This window comes from Nuphar pumila, chromosome 3 (genome assembly GCF_984573655.1).
Source record: "Nuphar pumila chromosome 3, dmNupPumi1.hap1.1, whole genome shotgun sequence".
NCBI lineage: Eukaryota > Viridiplantae > Streptophyta > Magnoliopsida > Nymphaeales > Nymphaeaceae > Nuphar > Nuphar pumila.
In genome coordinates, this window is record NC_143251.1 from 52,153,384 (window position 1) to 52,178,820 (window position 25,437).

General features: G+C 38.0%; 1 protein-coding gene across 1 annotated transcript in view; it reads right to left on the bottom strand.

Annotated features, from left to right (window-relative positions):
* The window catches only part of ELO3 (radical SAM domain-containing protein / GCN5-related N-acetyltransferase (GNAT) family protein), a 41,080-nt gene extending 16,300 nt beyond the window's left edge, over nt 1–24,780 (bottom strand). Inside the window, exons 1-7 of the mRNA XM_089999507.1 lie at nt 24,255–24,780; nt 22,397–22,466; nt 22,120–22,292; nt 21,766–21,940; nt 21,297–21,463; nt 19,974–20,193; nt 19,786–19,890 (exon numbers count right to left, since the gene is read on the bottom strand). Coding sequence (XP_089855633.1) covers nt 19,786–19,890; nt 19,974–20,193; nt 21,297–21,463; nt 21,766–21,940; nt 22,120–22,292; nt 22,397–22,466; nt 24,255–24,757 — 1,413 coding nt within the window. The 5' untranslated portion in view covers nt 24,758–24,780. The remainder of the gene's footprint in view (nt 1–19,785; nt 19,891–19,973; nt 20,194–21,296; nt 21,464–21,765; nt 21,941–22,119; nt 22,293–22,396; nt 22,467–24,254) is intronic.
* Between the last annotated feature and the right edge of the window lie 657 nt (nt 24,781–25,437).

Sequence of the window (25,437 nt, forward strand, 5' to 3'; positions counted from 1 at the left end):
GAAGGAAAAGTGTGGTTCGTGTATTTCATATTTAGTGGATATCTTCTCACTTCTTGGCAACATCATGGAGACAAAGATTGACCTATCTTTCAAGCTCAATGGAAGAATTATATGATGTGGGCATCGGCAATGGAAAATAATCTCAAAGGAAAGAAGCTTTGGGGTTTTGTCATGGGTACCGTTCCAGAACCAAAGCTTATGCTCACAAAGATGGAAGAAGGTCAAGAAAAGGATCTTGAAGGAGATGCTCGCCTCAAGGCCATTGAAAGTCATCAAAAGGAAGTGGAAGATTGGGAAAGCAATCACGCAAAAATCCTTGCGTGGTTTATGAACAATGTGGAGCTTAAGGTATGTGCTAATATAGCTAAATTTCGTAGAGCCAATGAGGCTTGGTCCTTTATAAAGGGTATGTATACCCAAAAGGATCTTGCAAGGGCATATTTCTTGCAAGAAAAGATTAGAACCACCAAGCAAGGTGATTCTAGCATTCAAGACTATTATAGTGCTTTAAACCCACTATGGGATGAATTGGCTCTCTTGGAGCCAAAATGGGTTTCTATGGAAGATATTGATTTAAGGCAAAAACAAATGGAACAAGAGCGATTGTTTCAATTTCTTTTCGGGCTACGTCTCGAATTTGAGCAAGTGAGATCTTCACTTCTCCATAGATCTATTTTTCCTCCTATTGAGGATGCTATTGCCAAAATCACTCAAGAGGAGACAAGGCTTGGCATGAGTAAGCATGTCGATGAAGTCCTTACCGTATCAAAACCGGGTAATAATGTTATAACCTATAAGTCTCCTCATTTTGGGAAACAAGGAAACTACAATGGAGGAAGAAAAATGATTGTTTGCCATTATTGCAATGAGTCGGGTCACATTAGACCCACTTGTCCAAAGCTTATTGGAACCTTCAAGCCTAAAGTGGCTTCTCTTGAGGAAACCACCACCAAAGAAGATGAAGGCAAGAACAATAACATCAAAGAAACTCTTGGACAAATATCTATGGCTCTCCAACAAATGCTAAAGGTTTCTTCCTCCACATCGGGTGCGGCTATTGCTTCATCATCTTCACCCGGTACGTATTCTTGGATCCTTGACTCCAGAGCTTCTTTTCATATGACCCCTCATGAAAATGCACTTATTGATGTTTGCACCAATTCAAAGAACTCTTGTGTCTCTACGGCCGATGGAACCTTTTTAAAAATTTCAAGAATTGGCTCTTTTAAAGATTCACAAAATTTTTGTGTCCCAAAAGTAAGAGTTGTTCCCAAACTAAATTTAAACCTATTTTCGGTTTCTCAAATTGCCGACCATGGATGTGAAATATCTTTCTCATCTAATGGTTGCTTTGTGCAGGATCTCCGGTTCGGGAAGCGGATTGGGCAAGGCCATAGAAAGGGAGACCTCTATTATATGGACCATCTTGATCTCCCTACAAACTTTTTTTGTTCTTATGTCCAAGAAAAAAACATGGAAACTTGGCATAAAAGACTTGGTCATCCAAGTTATTCTAAAATGTATCTCTTTCCTTTTGGAAACAAATTTTGTAAGGAAAAAGAAATTAATTGCAAAGATTGCATTTTTGGAAAAATGAAGTCTACTCCATTTCCAACTAGAATTTTTCTTTCATCAAGGCCTTTTGAATTGGTGCATTCGGATGTGTGGGGGCCCTCTCCGGTTATGTCTAAAGGGGGTTATTCATATTATGTTACGTTTATTGATGACTTTACTCGGTATGTTTGGATTTATTTTCTTAGTCATAAATCGGAAGTATTTGCTTTCTTTAAAGATTTTCATAAAAAAGTTCAAAATCAATTTCAAAGTAACATATCCATTTTAAGGTCCGATTCCGGTGGCAAGTACTTATCTCACGAATTCTAAAACTATTTAACCCAAAATGGCATTTGCCATCAAAAGTCATGTCCTAGGACTCCCCAACAAAATGGCCTAGCGGAAAGGAAACATAGGCACATTATAGAAACCGCTAGAACATTACTTGTTTCTAGAAATATTCTTAAGAAGTTTTGGGCCGAAGCCGTTCTAACCTCAACCTATCTAATCAATAGAATGCCCTCTTCTAAGTTAAAAAATGTTTCTCCCTATGAAAAACTCTTTAAATTTTCACCTGATTTCAATCGTCTTCGTATTTTTTGTTGCAAATGTTCTGTCCTATTACATAAAAGGGATAAGTTATCTCCAAAAGCAATTGAATGTGTTTTTTTAGGATATGGTGAAAATCAAAAAGGGTATAGATGTTATGATTTTAAGAATGATAAACTATATATTTCAAAAGATGTAACATTTCTAGAAGAAGAAAACGGTTTTGATAAACTAGAAGAAACAAATGAAATTGACTATATATTCTTATATGATCTTATTGATGACATACAAGAAGATTTTCTTGAAAACATTGATCATTCTCATGAGGTATCCCCTCTTGACATAACTCCCTCAAATGATAGTGATTTAAATATAAATGTTCATGATAGTGATACCAATATAAATGTTTACTCAAGAAGAAATCAAGAAAATCCTATTAGTGCCCTCGAAAAATACTCTCAAATTTCTGAATCCACTGAGGAACCACAAGTTAGGCATTCTTCTAGAATATCAATACCCCCAAATAGGTTTGTATCCTATGATTCCTTAACTCCCAACTATCGGGCATGTTTGATAACCCTACATTCTTATTTTGAACCAACACACTATAATCAAGCTAAATCTACCTCATTGGGTTGAAGCAATGCAAGTTGAACTTAATGCATTAAAAAAGGCCAATACTTGGGAAATAGTTAATCTACCCTCACACAAAAAACCTATTGGTTATCGCTGGGTCTTCAAAGTTAAAACAAAAAGCGATGGCTCTTTAGAACGATATAAAGCTAGATTAATTGCTAAGGGATACTCCCAAGAATATGGCATCGATTACGAAAAAACATTCGCTCCCGTAGCTCGAATGACCAGTGTCAGGACCTTAATAGTTGTTGCATCAACCAAAAAATGGCCTATTTATCAACTTGACGTAAAAAATGTTTTTTTAAATGGAAGTTTAAGTGAAGAAGTTTATATGGACCCGCCACCCGGAATAAATATTAAGCAAGGTCAAACTCTTCAGCTTTTGAAGGCATTGTATGGCCTTAAACAAGCGCCTAAGGCTTGGTATGATCGTTTCAGTGATATCATGATAAAGTTAGGATTTCACTCTTGTTATACTGACACTGCTCTTTTTGTTAAACATGCAGGTTCTAGTATCGTAATTTTGTTGCTTTATGTTGATGATATGATTATCACTGGGAATGATCAAAATAGTATTATTGATGTTAAAAATATGTTAAAAAATAATGTTGATATGTCTGACTTAGGATTTCTCAGATATTTTCTTGGAATTGAAGTTGCATATTCTCCTAGAGGATATATTTTGTCACAGATGAAGCTTGCTGCAGATATATGTTCTAAGTCTGGGATTTCTGATGATAAGAAAGTAGAGACTCCCGAGGTTATTAATGTCAAATTACGGTTGGAGGATGGGGTTCTTCTGGAATATCCCACACCTTACAGACAACTCATTGGGTCTCTTACCTATTTGACCATCACCAGACTAGATATCACTCATGCGGTTCACTCTGTTAGCCAATTTCAGCATGCTCCTACAACTGTGCATATCAGTGTCGTTCTCCGAATCATCCGTTACATTCGGAATACCATCAATAAAGGGCTATTTCTGTCCTCCTCTTCTTCCTTGAATCTTCTTGCTTATACTGATGCAGATTGGGGAGATAACCCCAATGATCGAGTCTCAACTACTGGTTTTTGTGTTTTTTTAGGAGACTCTTTGATTGCCTGGCGATGCAAGAAGCAGCAGAAAGTTTCACTATCATCCACTAAAGCTGAGTACCGGGCTATGGCAACCACGACAATGGAACTTGTATGGCTTCGCAGTTTGCTTAAAGACATGGGAGTTGATATTACCGAAGCCTCAAAGCTATGTTGCGACAACAAGAGTGCCATCTATATTGCGAGCAATCATACTTTTCATGAGCGTACAAAACATATCGAAATGGATTGCCACTATGTTCGTGACGAATTCTTGCGAGGAACTATTGCTCTTCCCTATGTCACTTCAGAATATCAGTTGGCGGACTTCTTCACTAAAGCTCTTCCGGCTCCTCGCTTCATGTTTCTTCTTGGCAAACTTTCCGTCATTTCCCCGTAAAGTTTGAGGGGGGTGTTAAAATGTATCTTATATATATATATATTACATCAATACCCGATAGGGGTATTTTTGTAATTTCACTAGTTGTTTTAGAAAACAACTATTTTCAGATTTTGTTAAAATGTATTTTTTCTTTTTTATTTTTCTCATTTATTTTTTGTATTTTTTATATCACAAAAGGGGCTCCAACCATAGAGTCGTTGGAGCCCCCAACAATCACAAATGTGACCGTTGGGGGCTCCCAACGACTCCATGGGAGCCCCCTTTTGGGCTCTCCTTTTGAGGCATTTTGCCTCCCCTTCTCTCCTCTCCCTTTTGTATAAATAGGGGTGATCCCCTTATATATTTTTTATTCTTGAGAGCTCTCTCTCTTCTCAATAAGAGGCTTTTTACATTGTTGCCTTCTTAAAGGCTTGTGCTTGTATTGTCCCTTTGTGGACTTGTGATATTGTCTCTTTTATTCATTGTTGTAAGTGCTTGTATGCACTCTTTATATTTCTGCAATATCTCATTACAGGTACCCGATAGGGGTACTTGTTTTTCCTTTTTTATTTAGTTTATTTTATTTTTTTATTTTTTGTTTTTTGTTTTTTGTTTCTTTTTAGCCACTTAAGGGGGGCCACCATAGAGTCGTTGGGGGCTCCCAACGACTCCATGGGAGCCCCCTTTTGGGCTCTTCTTTTGAGGCCATGTGGCCTCCATTCCTCTCATTTCCTTTTGTATAAATAGGGGTGAACCCCTTTGTATTTGGAACTTGCTTGAGAGCTCTCTCTCTCTTTATCAATAAAGAGGCTTTTATATTTTGCCTTTCTCAAGGCTTGTGTATGTGTTGTCCCTTACTGGACTTGGCTATTGTCTCTTTTGGTTGTCCATTGTAGGACATTACAAGTGCTTATAGCACTCTTTATATTTCTGCATATCTCATTACACAAACATGATAGTTTGACCCATTGAGTTTGAATCCGAAGAAAAAATGAGTCTTTTTTTGCTATTGAGGAGCTTTTATGGGAAACAAAAGAGTCTTTATAATTAGAATATTTACCACAACGGGTCTTCTTTTTGCTATTTCTTAAAGCACATCAATCGGGAAGAATCTTGCAAGAGCCTTCCACACCAAAATAAAAGAAAGAAAAGAAGGCACAATTTTCGATGCACCGATCACGATGTAGTATACACTTTCACTTCTCATAAACCAAGCTCTGATACCATGTGAAAATATCTTCAAGAATATCAAATCCAAAGATGACTTGATTAGCTCACAAGAAACATAAAGAGAATAAGTGCACAAATGCACAAAGGCATAAAAAAGTTATCTTTTATTGAGGAAGAAAACACTCAAAAAAAAGCATTAGATACAATGAGAAAACACCCCTTATTTATAGACTAAAATGGGACCCAAAGAGGGGCTCCCATATAGACATTGGAGCCCCTCCAACGTCTATTATGTGGACCCCTCATTCAATAATAAAAAAAGAAAAAAGAGAAGAAAAAGAAAATACATATTAAAGTGAATATGTGAGTTACATGTTAAAAGACAGATTTACCCCTAGAGGGTACTCTCTCTCTCTCTCTCTCTCTCTCTCTCTCTCTCTCTCTCTCTCTCTCTCTCTCTCTATATATATATATATATATATATATATATATATATATATTAGATACCATTTAAGACTCTTGAGAGTGTTTTATCTGAATTGTGCACTAATTCAAAAACCTCTTATGTTTCAACTGCCAATGGAACATCTTTACAAATTAAAAGTATTGAAACTTTAAATTCTTCTAAAACCTTTTTTGTATTAAATGTTAGAATTGTTTCACAACTAAATCTAAATCTTCTTTCTGTTTCTCAAATTTTCGATCATGGACGTGGAATCTCCTTCTCATCTAAGGGTTGCTCCGTGCAGGATCTCCAGTTCGGGAAGCTGATTGGGCAAGGCCATAGAAAGGGAGATCTCTACTACATGAACTATTTAAATATTTCTACCAACTCTTTTTGTAATTATGTTCAAGATAAAAATATTGAAACTTGGCATAAAAGACTTGGACATCCAAGTTTCTCTAAGATGTATCTTTTTCCTTTTAGAAAAAAATTTTGTAATGACAAAAAAATTTTCTTGTAAGGATTGTATCTTTGGAAAAATGAAATCCACTCCCTTTCCAAATAGAACTTTCATTTCTAAGAGACCTTTTGAATTAGTGCATTTAGATACTTGGAGACCTTCTCCCGTCATGTCAAGGATACTCATATTATGTGACGTTTATTGATGATTTCACAGGATATGTATGGATATACTTAATTTTAAATATGATGTCTTCTTATTCTTTTAAAATTTCATATGATTGTCAAAAATCAATTTTCAAGCATCTCTATCCTTATATCTGATTCGGGTGGTGAATATTTGTCGGATGAGTTTCAAAACTATTTAGAAACAAATGAAATTTGTCATAAAAAATCATGTCCTAGAACTCCCCAACAAAATGGATTAGCCGAAATGAAATATAAACGCATCTTGGAAACCACCAGGACACTACTTATTTCTAAAGAAATTCCAAAAAGTTTTTAGGGCCGAAGCTGCTCTAACATCAACTTATTTAATAAATAGAATAATCTCATCATCTTTACAAAACATATGTTCTTATGAAAAATTATTTGAAAGAACACCCAACTTCAATAGATTAAGAATTTTTTGTTGTAACGGATTTGTGCTTTTTCATAAAAGAGATAAATTGTCTCCAAAAGCTATTGAATGTGTATTCTTTGGTTATGGAGAAAACCAAAAAGGATATAGATGTTTTGATCCCCAAAACAACAAACTATATGTTTCTAAAGATGTAACCTTTTTAGAAAATGAAAATAGTTTTGAGAAAACCAAAGACAATAATGAAGTTGAATATACATTTTATTTGATCTTTTACCATAAGAAAAGTTTATCTCTTGTGATAATTATTTGAATGATGAAGGGGGATATTCCCCTAAATGTCAATGAAAATGGTAATGAAAATATGAAAGAAGAAATACATATAAATTATGATATTGTTGATAGACCTATGCAAACTTATACCCAGCGTGATCAAAGAAATCCTCTAAATGCTTTAGAAAAATATTCTCAAAATTCAAACTTAGAGGAAACCGCTTTTAGGAGATCCAATCGTATTTCCAATCCACCAAATAGATTTGTACCCTACGACACATTAGCACCAAAATACAGGTCATGTTTAATTGCATTACATTCATTTCATGATCTATCTCATTATAATGAAGCAAAAACTCTTCTCCAATGTGTTGAAGATATGAATTTAAAACTTAGTGCTCTTAAAAAAACTAAAACTTGAGAGATAACCTCGTTACCCATAGGAAAGAAATATATAGGATGGAGATGGGTTTTCAAAGTTAATACCAAGAGTGATGGGTCTTTAGAATGTTCCAAAACTAGACTAGTAGCTAAGGGATATTCTCAAGAGTATGTGATGCAGAGCATCCTGAAGATCTGAGCTTTGAAGACCAATTGGATCCAAATCCAATTCCCAAGATCCAATCCAGGATGCGATCCAGGGCAGATCCAATTGTGCAGGACTATCAGGGTCCAATTAGATCTCTGCCAACCCAAACTCATTTTTTATTATCGTGCTACAATATCTGAGATATTTTGCATCTTTCTCAGAGATTGTATTTTTATTATTCGATTCTATCTTGGCATGTGAGGAATCGCGTTAAATATGTTTTTATTTTTAATCTTCTTTTTAGGAGCCGGATTCTACGGATCCGGATAGTTTTGGTCAGGGTTACCGGAAGCGCCTACCTAAAAGGGGAAGCCCGCTTTCCCGAAGCACGCTTTGGAAGCGCGAAACGTCGCGCTTCCGAAGCGTGGGGGGAAGCGTCCCCCTTTTTTGGGAAGCGCGCTTCCCTTTAATAGGGGACGTGTTTCCCTTTAATGGGGGACGCGCTTCCCTTTAATGGGAAGCGCGTTTCCCATCACGCTTCCCCTCGCTTCCCCTGTTTTTCCAATTTTTTTGTATTTTTTATTTTTTATTTTTATTTTTTTCGCTTCCCCTTGCTTCCGAGACGCTTCCTAGGTCGCTTCCAAGACGCTTCCTAGGTCGCTTCCGAGACACTTCCCGAATCGGTCCTAAGTGGTCCCACGCTTCCCCGCTTCCTAAAATTTTAAAAGTGCCTCGCTTCCCGCTCCCGCTTCTCGTATCGCTTCCCGCTCCCGCTTCCTCAACTGGCAACCATGGTTCTGGTGCCCTGTAGGATCTTTTTGTGGTACTAGAGGGTGTATGAGGAACGTGAGTAGTTTTTATTTTTCGCATTTGCATTTTCTAATGTGTTTTTGGTGCAGGATCCAAATTGATGCACAATCCGGATGTGGATCTCGATCCATCTCAGTGGAGCCCTAGTTGGTGCCACTTTGGGGTGGACCAATTTGGATCTGGTTCAAATTCAGTTTTGACTATTCCAAGTCAAAAATAGTTATTGGCCATTGTTTATGCTCATGGCCAAAAATAGGCTAGTCAAGCTTGTTTTTTTAGCATGGCTTAGGAAGGCCATTTGGCCCTTTCCCAAGCCCCAAGCCTTTTAATGTGTGGAGGTCGACCAAGGGGGAGGGAGAGCTTCTTCATTTTCGTTTTTGGTGTGTGGTTGGTTCTAGAGGAGGAAAAAAAATTGTTTGGTAGCTGGTTTTGAGGAAAAAAAAACTCCTTTGGTGAAGGTGGAACCGAAAGTCATTTTTGGTGTGAAGGTGATCTTGTCAAGATCGACCTTGCGAGTTGATACAAATGTTCGTGGTTCGAGTTGGTGGCTGATTCAAGTGGCTGTTCGTGAATCGGCGTTCCAATGTCTGTTGTTTCCCAACGACATCCATTGTCTTCTTCATCCGGATATCATATTTTCGGGTTCATTGGTTCTTACATTGTCGTTATTTTATCATGTGTTTTTTTTTTGTTGTTTCTATCAAAGTATATTGCTTGTGAGTTGCAATAGGTTATGTGTGGTTTTTCGGATGAATGAATAGAAGTCTTTCATGTTACGAAGTGGTGTTGTTGCTCACAAGAAATATCTTGTTTTATCTTAGATATTACATAACTCGGTTTCCTGTCAAAACCGGATTCCCGAATCCTGAGTTGTTTGGAACGACTCTGAAGAATCACATGTATCGGCTTCGATACTGGTCGGATTCTTGCGTTTTTAGCTTCCCGAAAAGCTAAAACATTTTCCTACAACTTTGTAGTTGAAATCATTTCGTGAATCGGCCTTCTGAGTTCCTGAAAATTGTTGTCAAAGTCTCGGACTAACAGAAACCCACTGTTACCGGTTTGGTTCAGAACACTCCTAGTGGTGTTCGGTATTTTTTCGTTATCTGGAGATTCCCTACATGAAAATCCAATTTGTTTGATTATGTGGAAAGCTAGAACTTAGATCTACAATTTTCATGTTTTGAGTTTTAATTGAATCTTCGTTTAAGTACCTCAAAAATATCAATCTTTTCTGTTGTCAAATAGCAGAAAATTTAGATCTGTTATTAAAAACTCACACCATTTTCCAGAATTCAAAAATTCGTAGAGCCTTATAGAAAACTCAAAAAATTCCGAACTTTAGTTCGTTGGAAAGGTCTGGATCTGACCTTTGACTTCTCAATTCGGAGTTTTTGCAAACTCTATTGTTTGTAGGGTCGAAAACCATGTCGAACAGACTGTCTGCAGAATTCGGAAGTCTGTCATAACCTTGTTTGTCAGTCCCCGTTTCGAGTTCGTAGAACGGAAACCGCTGACCCGAATCCAGTGTTTTCGAATTCGTTGGAAAGTTGTGTGAGTCGCGCACAACTTTTTTTGGACCGCCTCTGTCTAAACAAAGTGCACGGGTCCTGAAAATCTATTTTCCCGAGTCTTGTTCGGACTCATCTTCGTAAAAGCTTCTACGCCTGACGAGATCCATTTGGATCTTGGATCGTGGATCAGTGTGTACCGAGTCCACATCGAGTTATTGCATCAGTATGGTATTGACTACGAAGAAACATTTGCCCCCATTACCGAGTCCAACTTTTTTTGTACCACCTTCGTCACTCACATACTTGTTCATCACTCGGCCAAACATAACTCACACAGTTCATTCAGTCATCCTACCATCATGCACATGAGTGTTGTCTTAAGAATTATCAGATATATCAAGAATACTATAACCAAAGGGGGTTTTCTTTCTGCATCCTCTTCATTTGATTTATATGCCTATACTGATGCTGATTGGGGTGAAAATCCCAATGATAGAGTCTTAACTATAGGTTTCTGTGTGTTTTTAGGTGACTATGATCGCATGGAGATGCAAGACGCAGCACAAAGTATCTCTATCCTCAACCAAAGTCGAATATCGTGCAATGACCACTACGACCATAAAGCTTAGTCTTCTCAGTGATATGGGCATAGTCATCTCCACACCTTCGAAGATGTGTTGCGACAATAAAAATGCAATTTACATTGCAAGCAACCACACCTTTCATGAGCGTACTAAGCATACTGAGATGAATTGTTACTATGTACGTGACGAATACCTAAGAGGAACTATTACTTTGCCATATGTTACATCAGAGTATCAGTTGACGGATTTCTTCACCAAAGCTCTTTCTACTCGTTTTATTTTTCTCTTTAACAAACTTTCGGTTATCTCCCCGTAAAGTTTGAGGGGAGGTGTTAAAATATATGTACGTCAATATATATATATATATATGTCTTATCTAGCTTGTCTAGAATACCCGATAGGGGTATTTTAGTCTTTTCACATAGTTGTTTCTAGAAACAACTATTTTATTAGGTTAGACTTTTCTTGTTTTAATTAAATGTAACTTTTATTTTTATTTTTATTTTTATTTTTATTTTTTATTTAAATTACACTGAGGTCCCACCATAGAGTCGTTGGGCCCCCCAACGGTCATAAATATGACCGTTGAGGGCTGCCAACGACTCTATGTGAGAGCCCCCAATGGTCTCTCACTCCCTCCTCTTTTGTGTATAAATAGGGGACCTCTCCCCTTGTATTTCTCACGTGTTCTCAAGCCTTCTTCAATAAAGATATTATTTTTTACTTGCTTATGTTGCCCTTTTAAGGCTTTTTGTATTGTCCTATTGTGGACTTCTTACTTATATTCCTCATGTGCCATCGTGATTGTCTATTATTAGACTTTGTTAATGCTTTTATATTCTTGGGTTTTATTTCCGCATACTTCATTACAAAAACATGTATCATCGAACGCGTGTTGCGCATCCGATTTTGCATTTTTTGGTTATTTTATTTATTTTATTTTATTTTATTTTATTTTATTTATTTATTTATTTATTGGCCTTTAACAGTGATTCCTTCCACCTATCGCTAAAGACCTTTTTTGATAAAAAAATGACATTTTTTCCACCACTGATCACACAGATCAGCGGCGGACAGTCATCCGACCATCATCAAACACTTACCGTGTTTGATGATACAGTCTACTATGTATATATATATATATATATGTGTGTGTGTGTGTGAGAGAGAGAGAGAGAGAGAGAGAGATATGGATGTATGTATCTATGTGTATACATGCACATACATATGTATGTATGAGATGTTGCCATTGTATCACATAATCAGCTGCTCTCAAATAGGAAAAATGCCCTCGAAATTGTTTATGTAACCTGGTCTAGTAATGGCTTGATACATGGACAGCATGTCTAATTACTCCCAAGGCAATTTTTTCTTTATTTTTAAATGAAATGAAAAACATTATCAATACAGCTAAAAAGTTTATCAAAAGACATGAGGAATCTTTTGACTTCATGTTATCCTTTACCTGAAGCATAGTTACAAGAAACATAATGGGTACGAGAGGTGATGCATGAAGCTTAAGTGCCAAAACAAGCATTAAAAAGTGATAGATGAAGCAGGAAGCGGGATATGGTTGTGAAACGATTATGGAAGTGCATGAGAACGAAGAAGAAAATAAATAAGAAACAATATGAAGCGGGAGAGAAAGCAAATAGGAAATGACATGAAAACAAGCAGGAAGTGAAACAGAATCAATATACAAGCTTGTTATAAAACATATATCATTTAAATGAAAAACATAGGAAGTGAGGGCGAAGTGACAAGAAGAGAGAGGGAAACATGAAGGAAGCGAGGAAGTGTGTTTCCCACTAAAGGGAAGTGCATTTCTCCCATATTTCAGAAGTGGACTTCCCGTATCTTCCTCTAGTTTAGGGGCAGCAAGGAGTTTCCTACTTCCGAAGCACAGTTCTGGGGAAACGAGCTTCCCCATGTATAGCAAGAAACTTCTGGTAGCTATGATTTGAAGTCGATGAACTTATGTTTCCAACTGAAGGAAAAAGGATGTGATTATATATTTATGTAGCTAAAAATCTTAGTCCATAAAGGCATGGCAACCAAAAGGAAGCAACATTCCAGGAGAACCAAGGAAGTTGACTGTTGAATATAAAACAGCACGAATACAACCAACATACAGAAGAGCAGATACCTCCATGTATGATTCTGTTATTCATTAAGTGATTTGTGTCCATCAAACATACTCTTTGAGTTTAAACTGCCATGGCTTCCTGGTAATTGGTCAGCCTCCATCAATAAAATATATTTTAGGGTTTACTTTGATATGAATTCGTTGAAGATAATGATCCCTATGAACAAAATTCCAGGGGTTGGGAGGCTTTCATGATTTCAAATCAGGCCCTCATTTGAGATCCTTCACTATTGTGATCAAAATTCTTCTTGGCTCATCCCTATACCTTTTCCATGCCTTTGTAGACTTTTCACTCAAAGCAGACTGTTTACATCACAAACAGATTACTAGCAAGAATCTGGAAACAAAAAAAATTAACTTTTGTATTGGAGAAACAATAATCTGTTCGTTCCAAAAGCCCTGATCTTCAAACCCAACCACATAAATATTTATGAAGAGAAACTAACCTTACTAACACTAGAGCATCACAATAAGTAAGAAAAAACTAACTACATGCAAAGATCTCATGAATTGCACAATTTCCTTCATATCTGACACCAGAGACACTAGCAAACATAGTAACAGATGCTTAAAACAAAAAAAAATTGGCTGTGAATTTCTCGTGAAATTTTTAAAATTTTTGTATCTAGTTTTTTATCGGCCAAATTTTGGCAATATTAAAAATCAAATAAAATTAATTATTTCTTAAAGATGGAAGATACCAAACATTGAACTTTAGACCAATCTTTGAAAGCCTATTTCTGTTGGGCCATCGTGAACTTTGTAAATAAAATTATTCATAAAAATGCTATATCTACACAACTAAATTTTCCATTCAAGTAGGATATCGACAGTACAGGTTTGGGTCGGATATCTGATAGACCTGAATCTGCTTACTGGTAAAAATTATAGCATAACCAAATCTGATCTGATTCAGCTTCTCATTTGGTTTTATCTATATCACATAGGTGCGGGTGTGGGTGCGGATGCGGATGCGGATGCGGATGCCGTGATGCAGCACTTTAAAAAAATTTGGGTGCGGGTGTGCGGGGAGTGTGTATATATAGAGAGAGATAGAGATACAATTTTTAACAGTTTTAAGTTAACACTACATGTATTTGTGTGCATTTATGTATTTATATATATAATATAGATAAAAAATGAACTTAATTAGGGTTAACTGAATCTACTTTTGGATAGAAATGGACTTCAGTGTGGTTGACTTTACCTAACACAAAGGAAATTGTGTCCAAGTGTCGCACCCGCCTGGGTGCGGGTGCGACGTGTGAAAAATCAGATATGGGAGTCACCTTACTATCGTAGCAAGAGATAGAGAGAGAGGTAAGAGGGAAGAGAGAAAAAATGTTGGGCGGCAATGGGATCTTCTCCCCTTTCCATTGATATTTATATGATGTACAAGTGGTACAATACAGTACAGTGGTACAATACAGTACAGTATGTTGTACAAGTGGTACAATACAGTACATGAAATATATCCATTTACATATACATATTTAACAGCCTCCCTCAAGTTGAGGATGATCTTCAATCATGCTCAACTTGCTCTTAAGTAACCAAAATTGATGACTAACCAATCCTTTGGTGAAGATGTCTGCCACTTGGTCTTCTGATCTGACATACGAAGCCTCAATTTCTTCTGTTTCAATCTTTTGTCTAACAAAATGCTGATCAATCTCAATGTGCTTCGTGCGACAATGATGAATAGGGTTAAAAGAAATATTAATGGCACTTTGATTATCACATAAAAGCAGAGAGGAAGAGATGGGTTCATTCAACTCTTGAAGAAGATGTCGTACCCAAGTGACATCAGCTGTCCCTGCTGCCATTGCCCTGTACTCTGCCTCAGTGCTGGATTTAGCAATGGCCTTTTGTTTCTTACTACTCCAAGTGACAATATTTGGGCCAATGAAAACACAATATCCTGAAACCGACCTACGCTCATCAGGATCCCCACCCCAATCTGCATCACAATATGTAAGTAAACGGTGTCCTGTAGTGAAGCTTTCATCTTTGTGATAGAGCAATCCATCTCCAATAGTCCCTTTCAGATATCTGAGAATACGCTTAATACATTCCATATGACAATCAGTGGGAGCATGCATAAACTGAGATGCTTGATTTACAGCATAAGCAATGTCAGGTCTTGTAAATGTAAGATATTGCAACATACCAACAATGCGGCGATATAAAGTGGAATCATGATATAATTGGCCTTCTTTTGCACTAAACTTATGATTTAAGACAGATGGGGTGCTGAGAGGTTTACAATTAATCATACCAGTGGTGTGAAGAATGTCAAGAGTATACTTGTGTTGACTTAGAGTGAGTCGATCATCTTGCCTATCGACTTCAACTCCCAAGAAGTATCGCAATGGGCCTAAGTCCTTCATCTTAAATTTGGCCATGAGTAAAGACTTGACCAAGGCAATATGTGCATCATCACTCCCAGTGATAATGATGTCATCAACATATATAAGAACCCAAGTAGTAACATGATCATTCTTATACATAAATAAAGAATGATCAAGTATACTCTTAGAAAAGCCATGCTGCTGAATTTCCATGGAGAAACTCTCAAACCAAGACCGAGATGCCTGTTTTAAACCATAAAGAGACCTTCTCAATTTACAAACCCATGTAGCCGCATCATGTTCACTATATCCAGGAGGTTGCTCCATATACACCTCTTCCTTCAAGTCCCGGCTAAGAGACCAACCATGATGAAGTGCCAAAGTGAGGATCACACGAATGGTGCCAATTTTGACAACAGGGCTAAAAGTTTCCTCATAATCTTGCCCATATTGTTGTGTGAATCCGCGTGCAACAAGGCGAGCTTTATATCTTTCAATGCTACCATCTGGTTTACGCTTGATCTTGTAAACCCATTTGGAACCAACAACATTTCTATCAACAGGTCGAGGAACAATATCCCATGTATGACATTCATGAAGTGCTGTCATTTCTTCGTTCATAGCTTCAACCCAAGCTCGAGAATGGGCTGCCTGATGGAAAGTAGACGGCTCTTTCTCTTTGGCCACATTGGTTAGAAACAACTGAAAGTCAAGAGAAAAATTGTTGTAACTAACCCAACGATGGATAGGATGCCTTTCACGTGTGGATCGTCGAAGAGGGGGAGCCTCGTGAGATGGAGTTGGAGGGGCTCCTCGACGGGCATAAACCAAACCTGAAAACCGTGAAGGTGCATCCAGGATGATGGAGTTGTCTGCTTCAAACTGAATTGGTTCATCAACAACAGGATCTCTGATAGAGTCATATAGCAAAGTATCACAAAGCCATGGATCATAAGTAGTTTGCTCATATACCTGAGAAGTATCACAAGTGCTGAAATGGTCATCATCAAAAACAACATTTCTAGACACCTTAATCTTACCCAAAATAGGATCATAACATCTATATCCTTTATACCCATCGGCATATCCCAAAAATCTGCACTGAACTGCTCTGTCCTGAAACTTGTTACGTAAAGAATGATCCACATGGACATAACAAATGCATCCGAAAGCATGCAAATCATCATAAGAAGGGTGAGAACCGTGAAGCAAATAATAAAGAGACTGATCTCCTAATAATTCCATAGGCAACCTGTTAATGATATGCACTGCAGTGTGAAAGGCCTCAGTCCAAAGAGAGAAAGAAATATCAATATTGTGCATCATACTTAACGCGGTTTCAACAATATGTCGATGCTTACGTTCTGCTACTCCATTCTGTTGTGGAGTGTAAAGACAAGAGGAGTTACGTGTGATGCCATGGTCCTTTAAATATTCACTAAAATCATGAGATATGTATTCTCCACCACCATCACACTGGTAATAAGTGATATTTGAATTGAAAAGGTTCTGAACAAGAGCATGGAATTGTTTGAAAAGTTTGAACACTTCAGATTTAGATTTCATAAAGTAAATCCAAGTGTAACGAGTGAAAGAGTCAAGAAATAACACATAATAACGAGAGCCAGATAGAGATGAAACAGGAGCTGGGCCCCAAACATCAGAGTGAATAATTTCAAATGGCTTGGAAGCTCTTTTATTGATACTTTGAAAAGGAAGTACATGACTCTTGCAGACATTACAACTAAGACACTTATGATCTAATTTGACTTTGGGAATAAAACCCTGAGAAGACAATTTGTCAAGGAACCCTTGACTACAATGACCTAACCGACGATGCCAAGAAACTGGCTTATTACATTGCATAACAGAAGAAGACTGACTCAAATAAGCAGGAAAAGATGGAGTCACGGTAGATGACGTCTTCAAAGTCCCGGGGGCTGCTTCGAAGACGTACATGTTTCCGCGTCGTTCACCCTTAGCGAGCATCTTCTTGGTTCGAAGGTCCTTAAGACAAACAGAAGACGGAGTAAATTCCATGGATGAATTTGTTTCATCAACCAATTTAGAAACAGATAAAATGTTTTTCTCAATGGCAGGAGTGAGTAAGACATTTTTCAATGGTAGTGTAGATTGTGACAAAGAGAGAGATGCATTTCCAGTATGAGAAATAGGGTGGTGGGAACCATCTCCCGTGACAATAGTGCCAGTGCCAATATAAGGAACCATGTTGGAAAGTTTACCTACATCAGAAGTAACATGTGCGGCTGCTCCAGAATCAATATACCAAACTCCATCATCATTCTGACGCAAATTCATGTTGTTAAATGCAGTCATCAGAATTTGTTGCACATCATGTGGCAACCCTGCACTCTGTCCCTGATCAGTACCCTGATGTGCTCGAAAATTTCCCTGCGGCTGCCCCTGAAACTGTCTAACATTCATCTGTCCAGCTCTTGGTCCTGGCCTCCCTGCCTTGTTGCGATTCTGTGGGTTGTGCCAACAATCTGCTTTCACATGGCCACGCTTGTTGCAATGGAAGCAAGTAGGGACACGGGTACCTCTAGTGGCAGGTGGAGCAGTAGGAGTAGGAAGGAGTCCTCCACGGCCCATATGAGCAGCAGGTGGACGAAATGAGGTAGACCCAGATGTAAACATGACAGGGTGAGGATCATCAATAAGATGATCTTGAGTCAAACTAACTTCATACTGTAGGAGTTTGGCCTGTAAATCCTCAAAGCATGGAAGTGTAGAGGCAACCTGTAATGCAGTGCAAAACATACGATATTGGGGCCCAAGGCTTCCCAATACCTGCTGAACAACATCTCTGTCAGAAACAGGATATCCAATAGCGGCCAACTGATCAATGATAATTTTGATATCCCCTAGAAATTCAGTAATGGTCTTAGTTCCCTTTCGCATAGATTGGAACTGCCATTTCAGTTGAAGTGCACGTGATTCAGAAACCTGTGAATAAGAGTGAGCAAGATGTCTCCATAGTTCTGCAGCAGTAAAATGGTCAGAGATAGTTTGTAATATACGATCAGATAACGTGGCAGTCAAATAGGCAACCACAGATTGGTCCTTTTGAAACCAAACATCATACGCAGGATTTGGAATAGCAATGCAACTCACCTTCCCATCATTACCAGTTTACCTCTTGCGTAATAGTCATAGGTGGGGCGGGTGATCCCCCATCCAGATGCCCGGAAAGACCATGACTTCGGATAAACGGCAGAATTTGGCGTTTCCAAAGTAAGTAGTTATCATGAGTTAATTTGTGAGAAACAAGTTGAGAAAGAAATCCGGGGCTGATTTTAGAATCCATAAGGAAGAAGATCAAGGATGAATCAAACAGTACGACAGAAAATCGTAGGTTGTACGGACAGAACCGTACGGACAAAAAATTTTGAGTTTTGGAAATCACGATTTTTCAGTTAATCATGCAGAATGTACGATTTATCAACTATATTGCAAGAAATAGATAAGAAATCACAAGAAGTTTGAGAAAAGAGGCACTTTTGAGAAATGAGGGTTCCCAAATTTGGGGAAAACAGAAATTAGGTTTGATAAAATTGAAAACAGAAATTAGGGTTGATAAAATTGGGGATAACAGAATATGTAAGAAGGAAAAGATGCACGATATGAGGAAATGAAGAAACGACGTCGAAATATAGTGATTCAACGGAGAAACAACAGAGAAAAGATGGAAAAAAAAAAACACTTTCCTTGAGAACCCCCAAAAACGCACGTCAAGGTCCTTAGGGGCCTTCCAGATGATCGTGATTACCACGCCCTTCGCTCTGATACCATGTGAGAAATCAGATATGGGAGTCACCTTACTATCGTAGCAAGAGATAGAGAGAGAGGTAAGAGGGAAGAGAGAAAAAATATTGGGCGGCAATGGGATCTTCTCCCCTTTCCATTGATATTTATATGTTGTACAAGTGGTACAATACAGTACAGTGGTACAATACAGTACAGTATGCTGTACAAGTGGTACAATATAGTACAGTGGTACAATACAGTACAGTATGTTGTACAAGTGGTACAATACAGTACATGAAATATATCCATTTACATATACATATTTAACACGACGTGGGTGCGGTGCCTTGTTAGAAGAGTTTGTGTGACATAGGGTTTTATATATGAATCCAACAGATCTTTAATATTTCAGAAAATATACGTTGGAAAATGGTAAACATTAACTTCTTTTTGAAAAATGTATTAATGTATATCATGCCCACATTTCAAAAGGGTCGCAACATGTCCAATGATTCCAGACTGCAATAAATGCAGCATAAAACTTCTTTTGTGTATCCCCTCCTATAAGCTAGAGTAAATGTAAAAAAAAAACTTTGATAGCATTGAGCCACATGTCTAGTTATTTTTTCTAAAGTAATAAATAATGTTAGGTTTGGGTGTGACAGTCAAGACAAAACCCGCTATGCTGATTTCTCGTGTTTTTTTATTCAATTTCTTGTGAGAATATCACATTTTTTACTTGTAAGCAATAATAACATGATATTTTGAAAAATACACGAGAAATAGCAGTTTTAAATGGCAAAGCATTTTCTCATGTTTTTTTTTTCAAAAAACACCGCTATTTGTCACTGCTAGTAAATAAGTTCCCAACTCCCCACTGAGAAAAAAAAAACACAAAAAAGAGCTTGCAACAAGATACCATACATGCACAATTTCTAAGCAAGGATTAGAATAAAACCTGCTTTATATCTTCATATGAAAGGAAGGTTTCCCAGCCCTCATTAGCTGCATAATCACGGCGAACAAGCTCTACTTCTTCTGGCTTAATTTTGTGGTGAATATCCTGAAAATGGTAGTCATAAATGTGAGCTTAACTTTTTAGCCTAGTAGTAGGCAATAACAGAAAGACCGAACAACATATTATACCTGAATTCCAGCTTCCCGAGTTCTAACATCACGGCATTTCAGGCCTAGGTCATCCATCCGAGCCAGGGCTAACTCACGAAGATTTCCTTTTTCAACTCCAGATGTAACAAGAGGCATAGGAATGTCCCTTTGCACTCTATATACCCGTGTCCAAGGTGGTACCATAGCTAATATCCTTGCGACTATGTCCACGAGTAACTCTGGTGAATAATTCCTATATCTACAAAATGTAATGAGTAACAATAAGGATCAAAAAATATATTTCATAGATTCAATGCTTAAAATAGATGATTATAAACAGAACTAACATCTGCTTGAGTTCAACGTCCGAACAGAATCATGGAACATAGTTTCTTGTCAGCGAGAGGTTCATACAAATAAATTTCTCATAAGTAGCAGATACTTTTTACTTGCAAAACTCTCTAGGACAGAGTAACGCTTCTGTTTTAGATCAACAAATACATATAAAGAGATGAAGAGGAGATTTTCTTATATATTGCTTGATTTTTCACTCCCTTGCACCAGTGGACTATTTATAAACATGTAATGGTCTAGATGCTAATTTCTGGTAGAACAACCCCTTGAAACGAGGACACTCTACAATTTTCAACTGTTATAAAAAATAAAAAAGATTGCTAATTTTGGAGAAGTATGTTTTGAAAATGTGCAAATTTTACAAATTTTGACTAAAATACTTGCAAAAGGAGGCTACCCACTCAAATGTTAAAGAGTCTCACTGTGCATCGAGTGAGCCCACCACCATGCATGACAGAGGTTTCATGCATTGAACTTATGCCACATTTGGGCCCACACGATCAACCCTAATTTATGCCATCATGAATTAAATAAGTATAATGGTTTCAAAAGGCTTGCTAGGGATTTCACCTAAGCAGATCAGATGAGATTCTAGACTATTTGAAGACTATTTGATAGGCTTAAAAGATTATGCCTATACAAACACTTTGTGACTATAATGTGTCTCCAGTCTTGACCTATTAGAAAACCATGCCTCGAGAAAGTCGGGATGTTTAACACCTCTAATTTAAAAACATTCCCCTCTCTTTCATTTTTCACTTGACTTCTTTTGTTCGTTCATTCAGTTCTTTGATGTAATCCCTTTTTTGTGAATTCCATGATTTCCATATAATTTTTCACCATGGCTAAAAGACGGATCAGAGAAAACTAAGTCAAACATATAATGACATCCACCCCTGATGTACAAAAGAAAGATCCTACTCAATGAAAATATCTTTTGCAGATACCAAAAAGGAAATGGGAGAAGCCTTGGTAATATGAATTTTCTTATTGGAATTCATAAATAACCTGCCAGTTTTCCAGAGCTCATAAAGCCCAGTTCCACGAATAACGAGTGTGGGGTAAATTTTTAGCCCATCTGCTCTAAATGACGGACTCTCAAAGAACTCCCGGAAACTCTCCATATCTCGCTCAACACCGACATTAGGGAGATCAGGCATCATATGCGCAACAACCTACAAAAAGGGCACCCAAAATTAACATAGGAAACCACAGGAACACTAACGATTTTCTGATGAAAATTCAATTATGATGCAAAAATGCTCGATGGGAATATCCAAAAGTCATGTAAGAGGATGAAAAGGTCAAAGGATGATGTTTTCTTTTCTCTGCTCCCTATGCAATGGAGTAAAAAAGAAAACCTATCAAGTGCAACATTAATAGCTCATCAACAAATCAGAGAGAATATTCAAGTACAAATCAGAGAGCATATTCAAGTAGAAGCATTGTCAATTAAATCCAAAGTTTACTTACAGACCTTAAATCCAGCATCTTTCGCCAAGCAGAAACAGTCAGCTACTGCCGCTACAGTATGACCTCTGTTAGTGTCACGAGCAACATCTTCATAAGTGCTTTGAACTCCGATCTCCAAACGTGTACAACCATAAGATAGCATTTGTCGCAGATGTGGAGCAAGACAATAATCAGGCCTCCTGAGGCATAAAAAAAGGGCATCAGGAAGCAGGGAGTGCAATGATCTTTTAGTGAATAACTTATGACAAGGGACTAGTATAAATGATAAAGGAAATCATATTAAGACACTTCTGCATCTTCACCAAAGAAAAACAAATTAACAAACCAGCAATAATTGGCAATCCCTAAAGTGACTCACGTTTCAATTGTCATCCCAATACATTTTGTTGCACTGTGCTCTGAATAATGTACTGCCTCTTCAACATTTGAGGATGTATGTCCAGATAATGCATCATGAAGGTTTCTTATGAAATAATCACGATAATCACTTGGCAAGGACATGAAAGTACCTCCCATCAATATAAATTCAACCTGAATGAGCAATTCTTGAGCCATTAACAAACCAGTCGAGAAAAGCAAGCATCAAATTGTGAGCTCATTGAGAAGATGAATCTTGTTATAATTTATAAGCTAACCTTGTCCACACTATGACCTAAGCGCTTCAGTTGATCTATTCGACTTCTAGCCTGGACATATGGATTGTACCTGCAATGATGAAGTCACACAAACATATAGAACAAATATGGGAACAAAGACACTCAAGAAACCCCCATATAAAGGCATCCAAACTGCATAAACAAACAAAAAGCACAAACACATGGGAGAGAGAGAGAGAGAGACAGCAAACACTTCTCACTACATGCCTACACATTTGTTGACAGCAAGCTCCAGTCAGCGACAGCAGTTTGGCAATGGACATCTCTCTCTCTCTCTCTCTCTCTCTCTCTCTCTCTCTCTCTCTCTCTCTCTCTCTCTCTCTCTCTCTCAAAGGGGGCAGATTAAACTTTTGAAACTAACCCTAGCCACTATATGGATCTTTCAGGGTTTTTTTCATTTAATTTTCTCTGCCAAAATCTTAAATGGGTAGAAATTGAATCATTAAACAGATGTTTTCATTTTTTTTTCTACTTTTAGGCTTTCAACTTTTTTATTTTGGCATCAGGCTCTCTGGTTTGGTCATTTGGGGTGATGGGGCTTTGTGAATATTTGCTAATGACGTTTATTGTGTTTATATTCATTCCTTTTGCTACTTATAATCAAAAATTTTGCAGTGGGTTGAAGCTCTGCCTGTGAACTGCGGGTTTGTGAGGTGAAAATTGTTTTTGTAAGTACGAGCAGCAAATGGAAGACTTTGAATGTAGGATGCCAAGGAGAAGCTGATGGTGGAAATGAAGAAATTGCAGTTGAAGATTGAAGAATCTGCATTTTGAATATGTTCTATTTGATTATAATACATTTGAAAAGACATTCTTGTTATTCAATTATTTTATTGCTTATAGATTGAACCTTATAGTATGATTATTGCCTAGTTACTTTGAAGTTTAAATCATATTGTTAGTTATTACTTGTTAATGAATGATGAATTAGAATTTATTGCATAACTTGCAATTTTTTGTGAGTATATATATATATATATATATATATATATATATATATATATATATATATATATATATATATATATATATATATATATTAATGAAATATGCTAAATTAAATGTGCTAAGTGTGTTTTTCTGGTGTTCTTGTTTTGCTTTTAAATTTTGATCATACATATGTGGTCTACGTACTTGATTTAACAGTGGACGCCCTTTCCATCAGACAGCCCATCAGCAGCGTGCGCACCCTATCCTTTACTGGCAGACATGCTGCGTGTGTCTGCATGTTCTATTTTTCTTCCATTTACACTCTACTTATATATTGCTCAACGTTTATTCCTATTGAACCACAGCCTCACAATCATTCTCTTATGTGCGAGATCCTCAATTTACTGAAAAGCATGCAGTCTATGTGTCACAAGTAATTTGTTTTAATATTTTTGTGGTTATAAGGATGTTGATTGACAATATTTAAACTACTTTTAACGCAACACAGATATGCATACCGTCAATTGTAGACCAGTTCATACTCCCTTGGCACTTGGAACTCAATTAAACCTCCACCATAACACAAACCAATAAAAAAGAGATAAAACCATCACCTTGGACCTGTGTTACTACAGAAAGTCCATATAAACCTCCACGATAACGTAAACCATAATCATAGAAGTAACTAAATTGGCATTAAAAAAAGATCTTATATAGCTCACACCAATTGACCTCCCCCCCAAAAAAAAATTACCAACCATTTCATCACCAACCGACGAAAAATAAAAAAAGGAAAAGAAAACATTGAAGCAAAAGAATGAAATTCATGATGATGGTAATGCAAAACCTTCAAAAGAAAAGGAAATTTTCAAGGAATCCAGCGAAAAGAAGGATAGATTTCCCTCACCTTGCCCGAATCGCTCTCATGCTGGTGGGCTCATACCCGGTGTACGACTGCGTGCTGTACTCGAAGTCGGAGTCGGGGCCGCCGGGGCAGTAGACGCAGATGTTCCCCGTGGTGGCGATGTGCGGGCAGCGGTGGGGCTTCGACATCACGGCGACAACGGCGATGCCGGAGGCAGTGCGGACGGGCTTGGCGCGGAGCTTGGGCAGGAGCGCCTCCCGCTCGGCGTCGGGCAGAGCCGCGATCATCTCGACGAGCTTGGGAGCGCGGGCGAGGCCGTAGCGGCGGCAAGCGGACGACTTGAGGGCGTTGAGGTCGACGCTCTCGCCTCTCCGGCAGCCCTCCACCATGCCGTTCACGATCTCCGCGATGGCGCGGACGCGCGCCTCTTCCTCCGTCAGCGCGGCCGACGACGCAACGACGCCGCCGCGGCCTGGCGCCGGCTTCTTCCTCGCCCGGTCGGAGAAGCATACCGGCGAAGCGTCGGTGGCGGTGGCGGTGGCCATCGATTCCGGCGAGAGAGAGAGACGCCAAAAAAAACGGAAGCGGAGGGGTTTTATGATGAGGCAAATGGGTCTGCCCGGATCAGATTCGTGTTGTAGGGTTCGGACTTCGGAGTCTTTATCCGATTCCGGTAGGGTAGAAACGTTGATACGAGGACACGTGACTGGAGTTCAACTCTTAAGTTCAAAACTTTTTTCGGGAAATAGGACGCAAGGGCATGGATTTTCTTAACTATTTAATCAATAGAACTACTTTCGTATTTTAACTGTAAAAAAAAATATTTTATTAAAATAATAAAATACTATTGAAAATATTAAAGCAGCCTATGCATGTATCGTGTCATCGTGTCCTACCATGTCACTTGAGACACGACACAAGCGTTCTAGTATTTTTAATTTATCGGGAACATCGTATTTTTTTTTATATATCACGATTTTAATAGTTTTTTTTTTTCTTTAAATTTATATATTTAAAGTGATCCAAACAAGGGGTTAGTTTTTTAAAGGGTGAGAAGAATTGGTTGAACTTAGAATCGTATGACCAACCGGACAAGTCACCATAAGCTGCACTACCAGCTCCAAATCATTCGCTGAATAAGGCAAACTATGAGGGGCGTTTGAATCCCCGTTGGCAGAACACACCCAGGGTGGGCCCCACGTGCATCCGTGCACCAACGCAAATG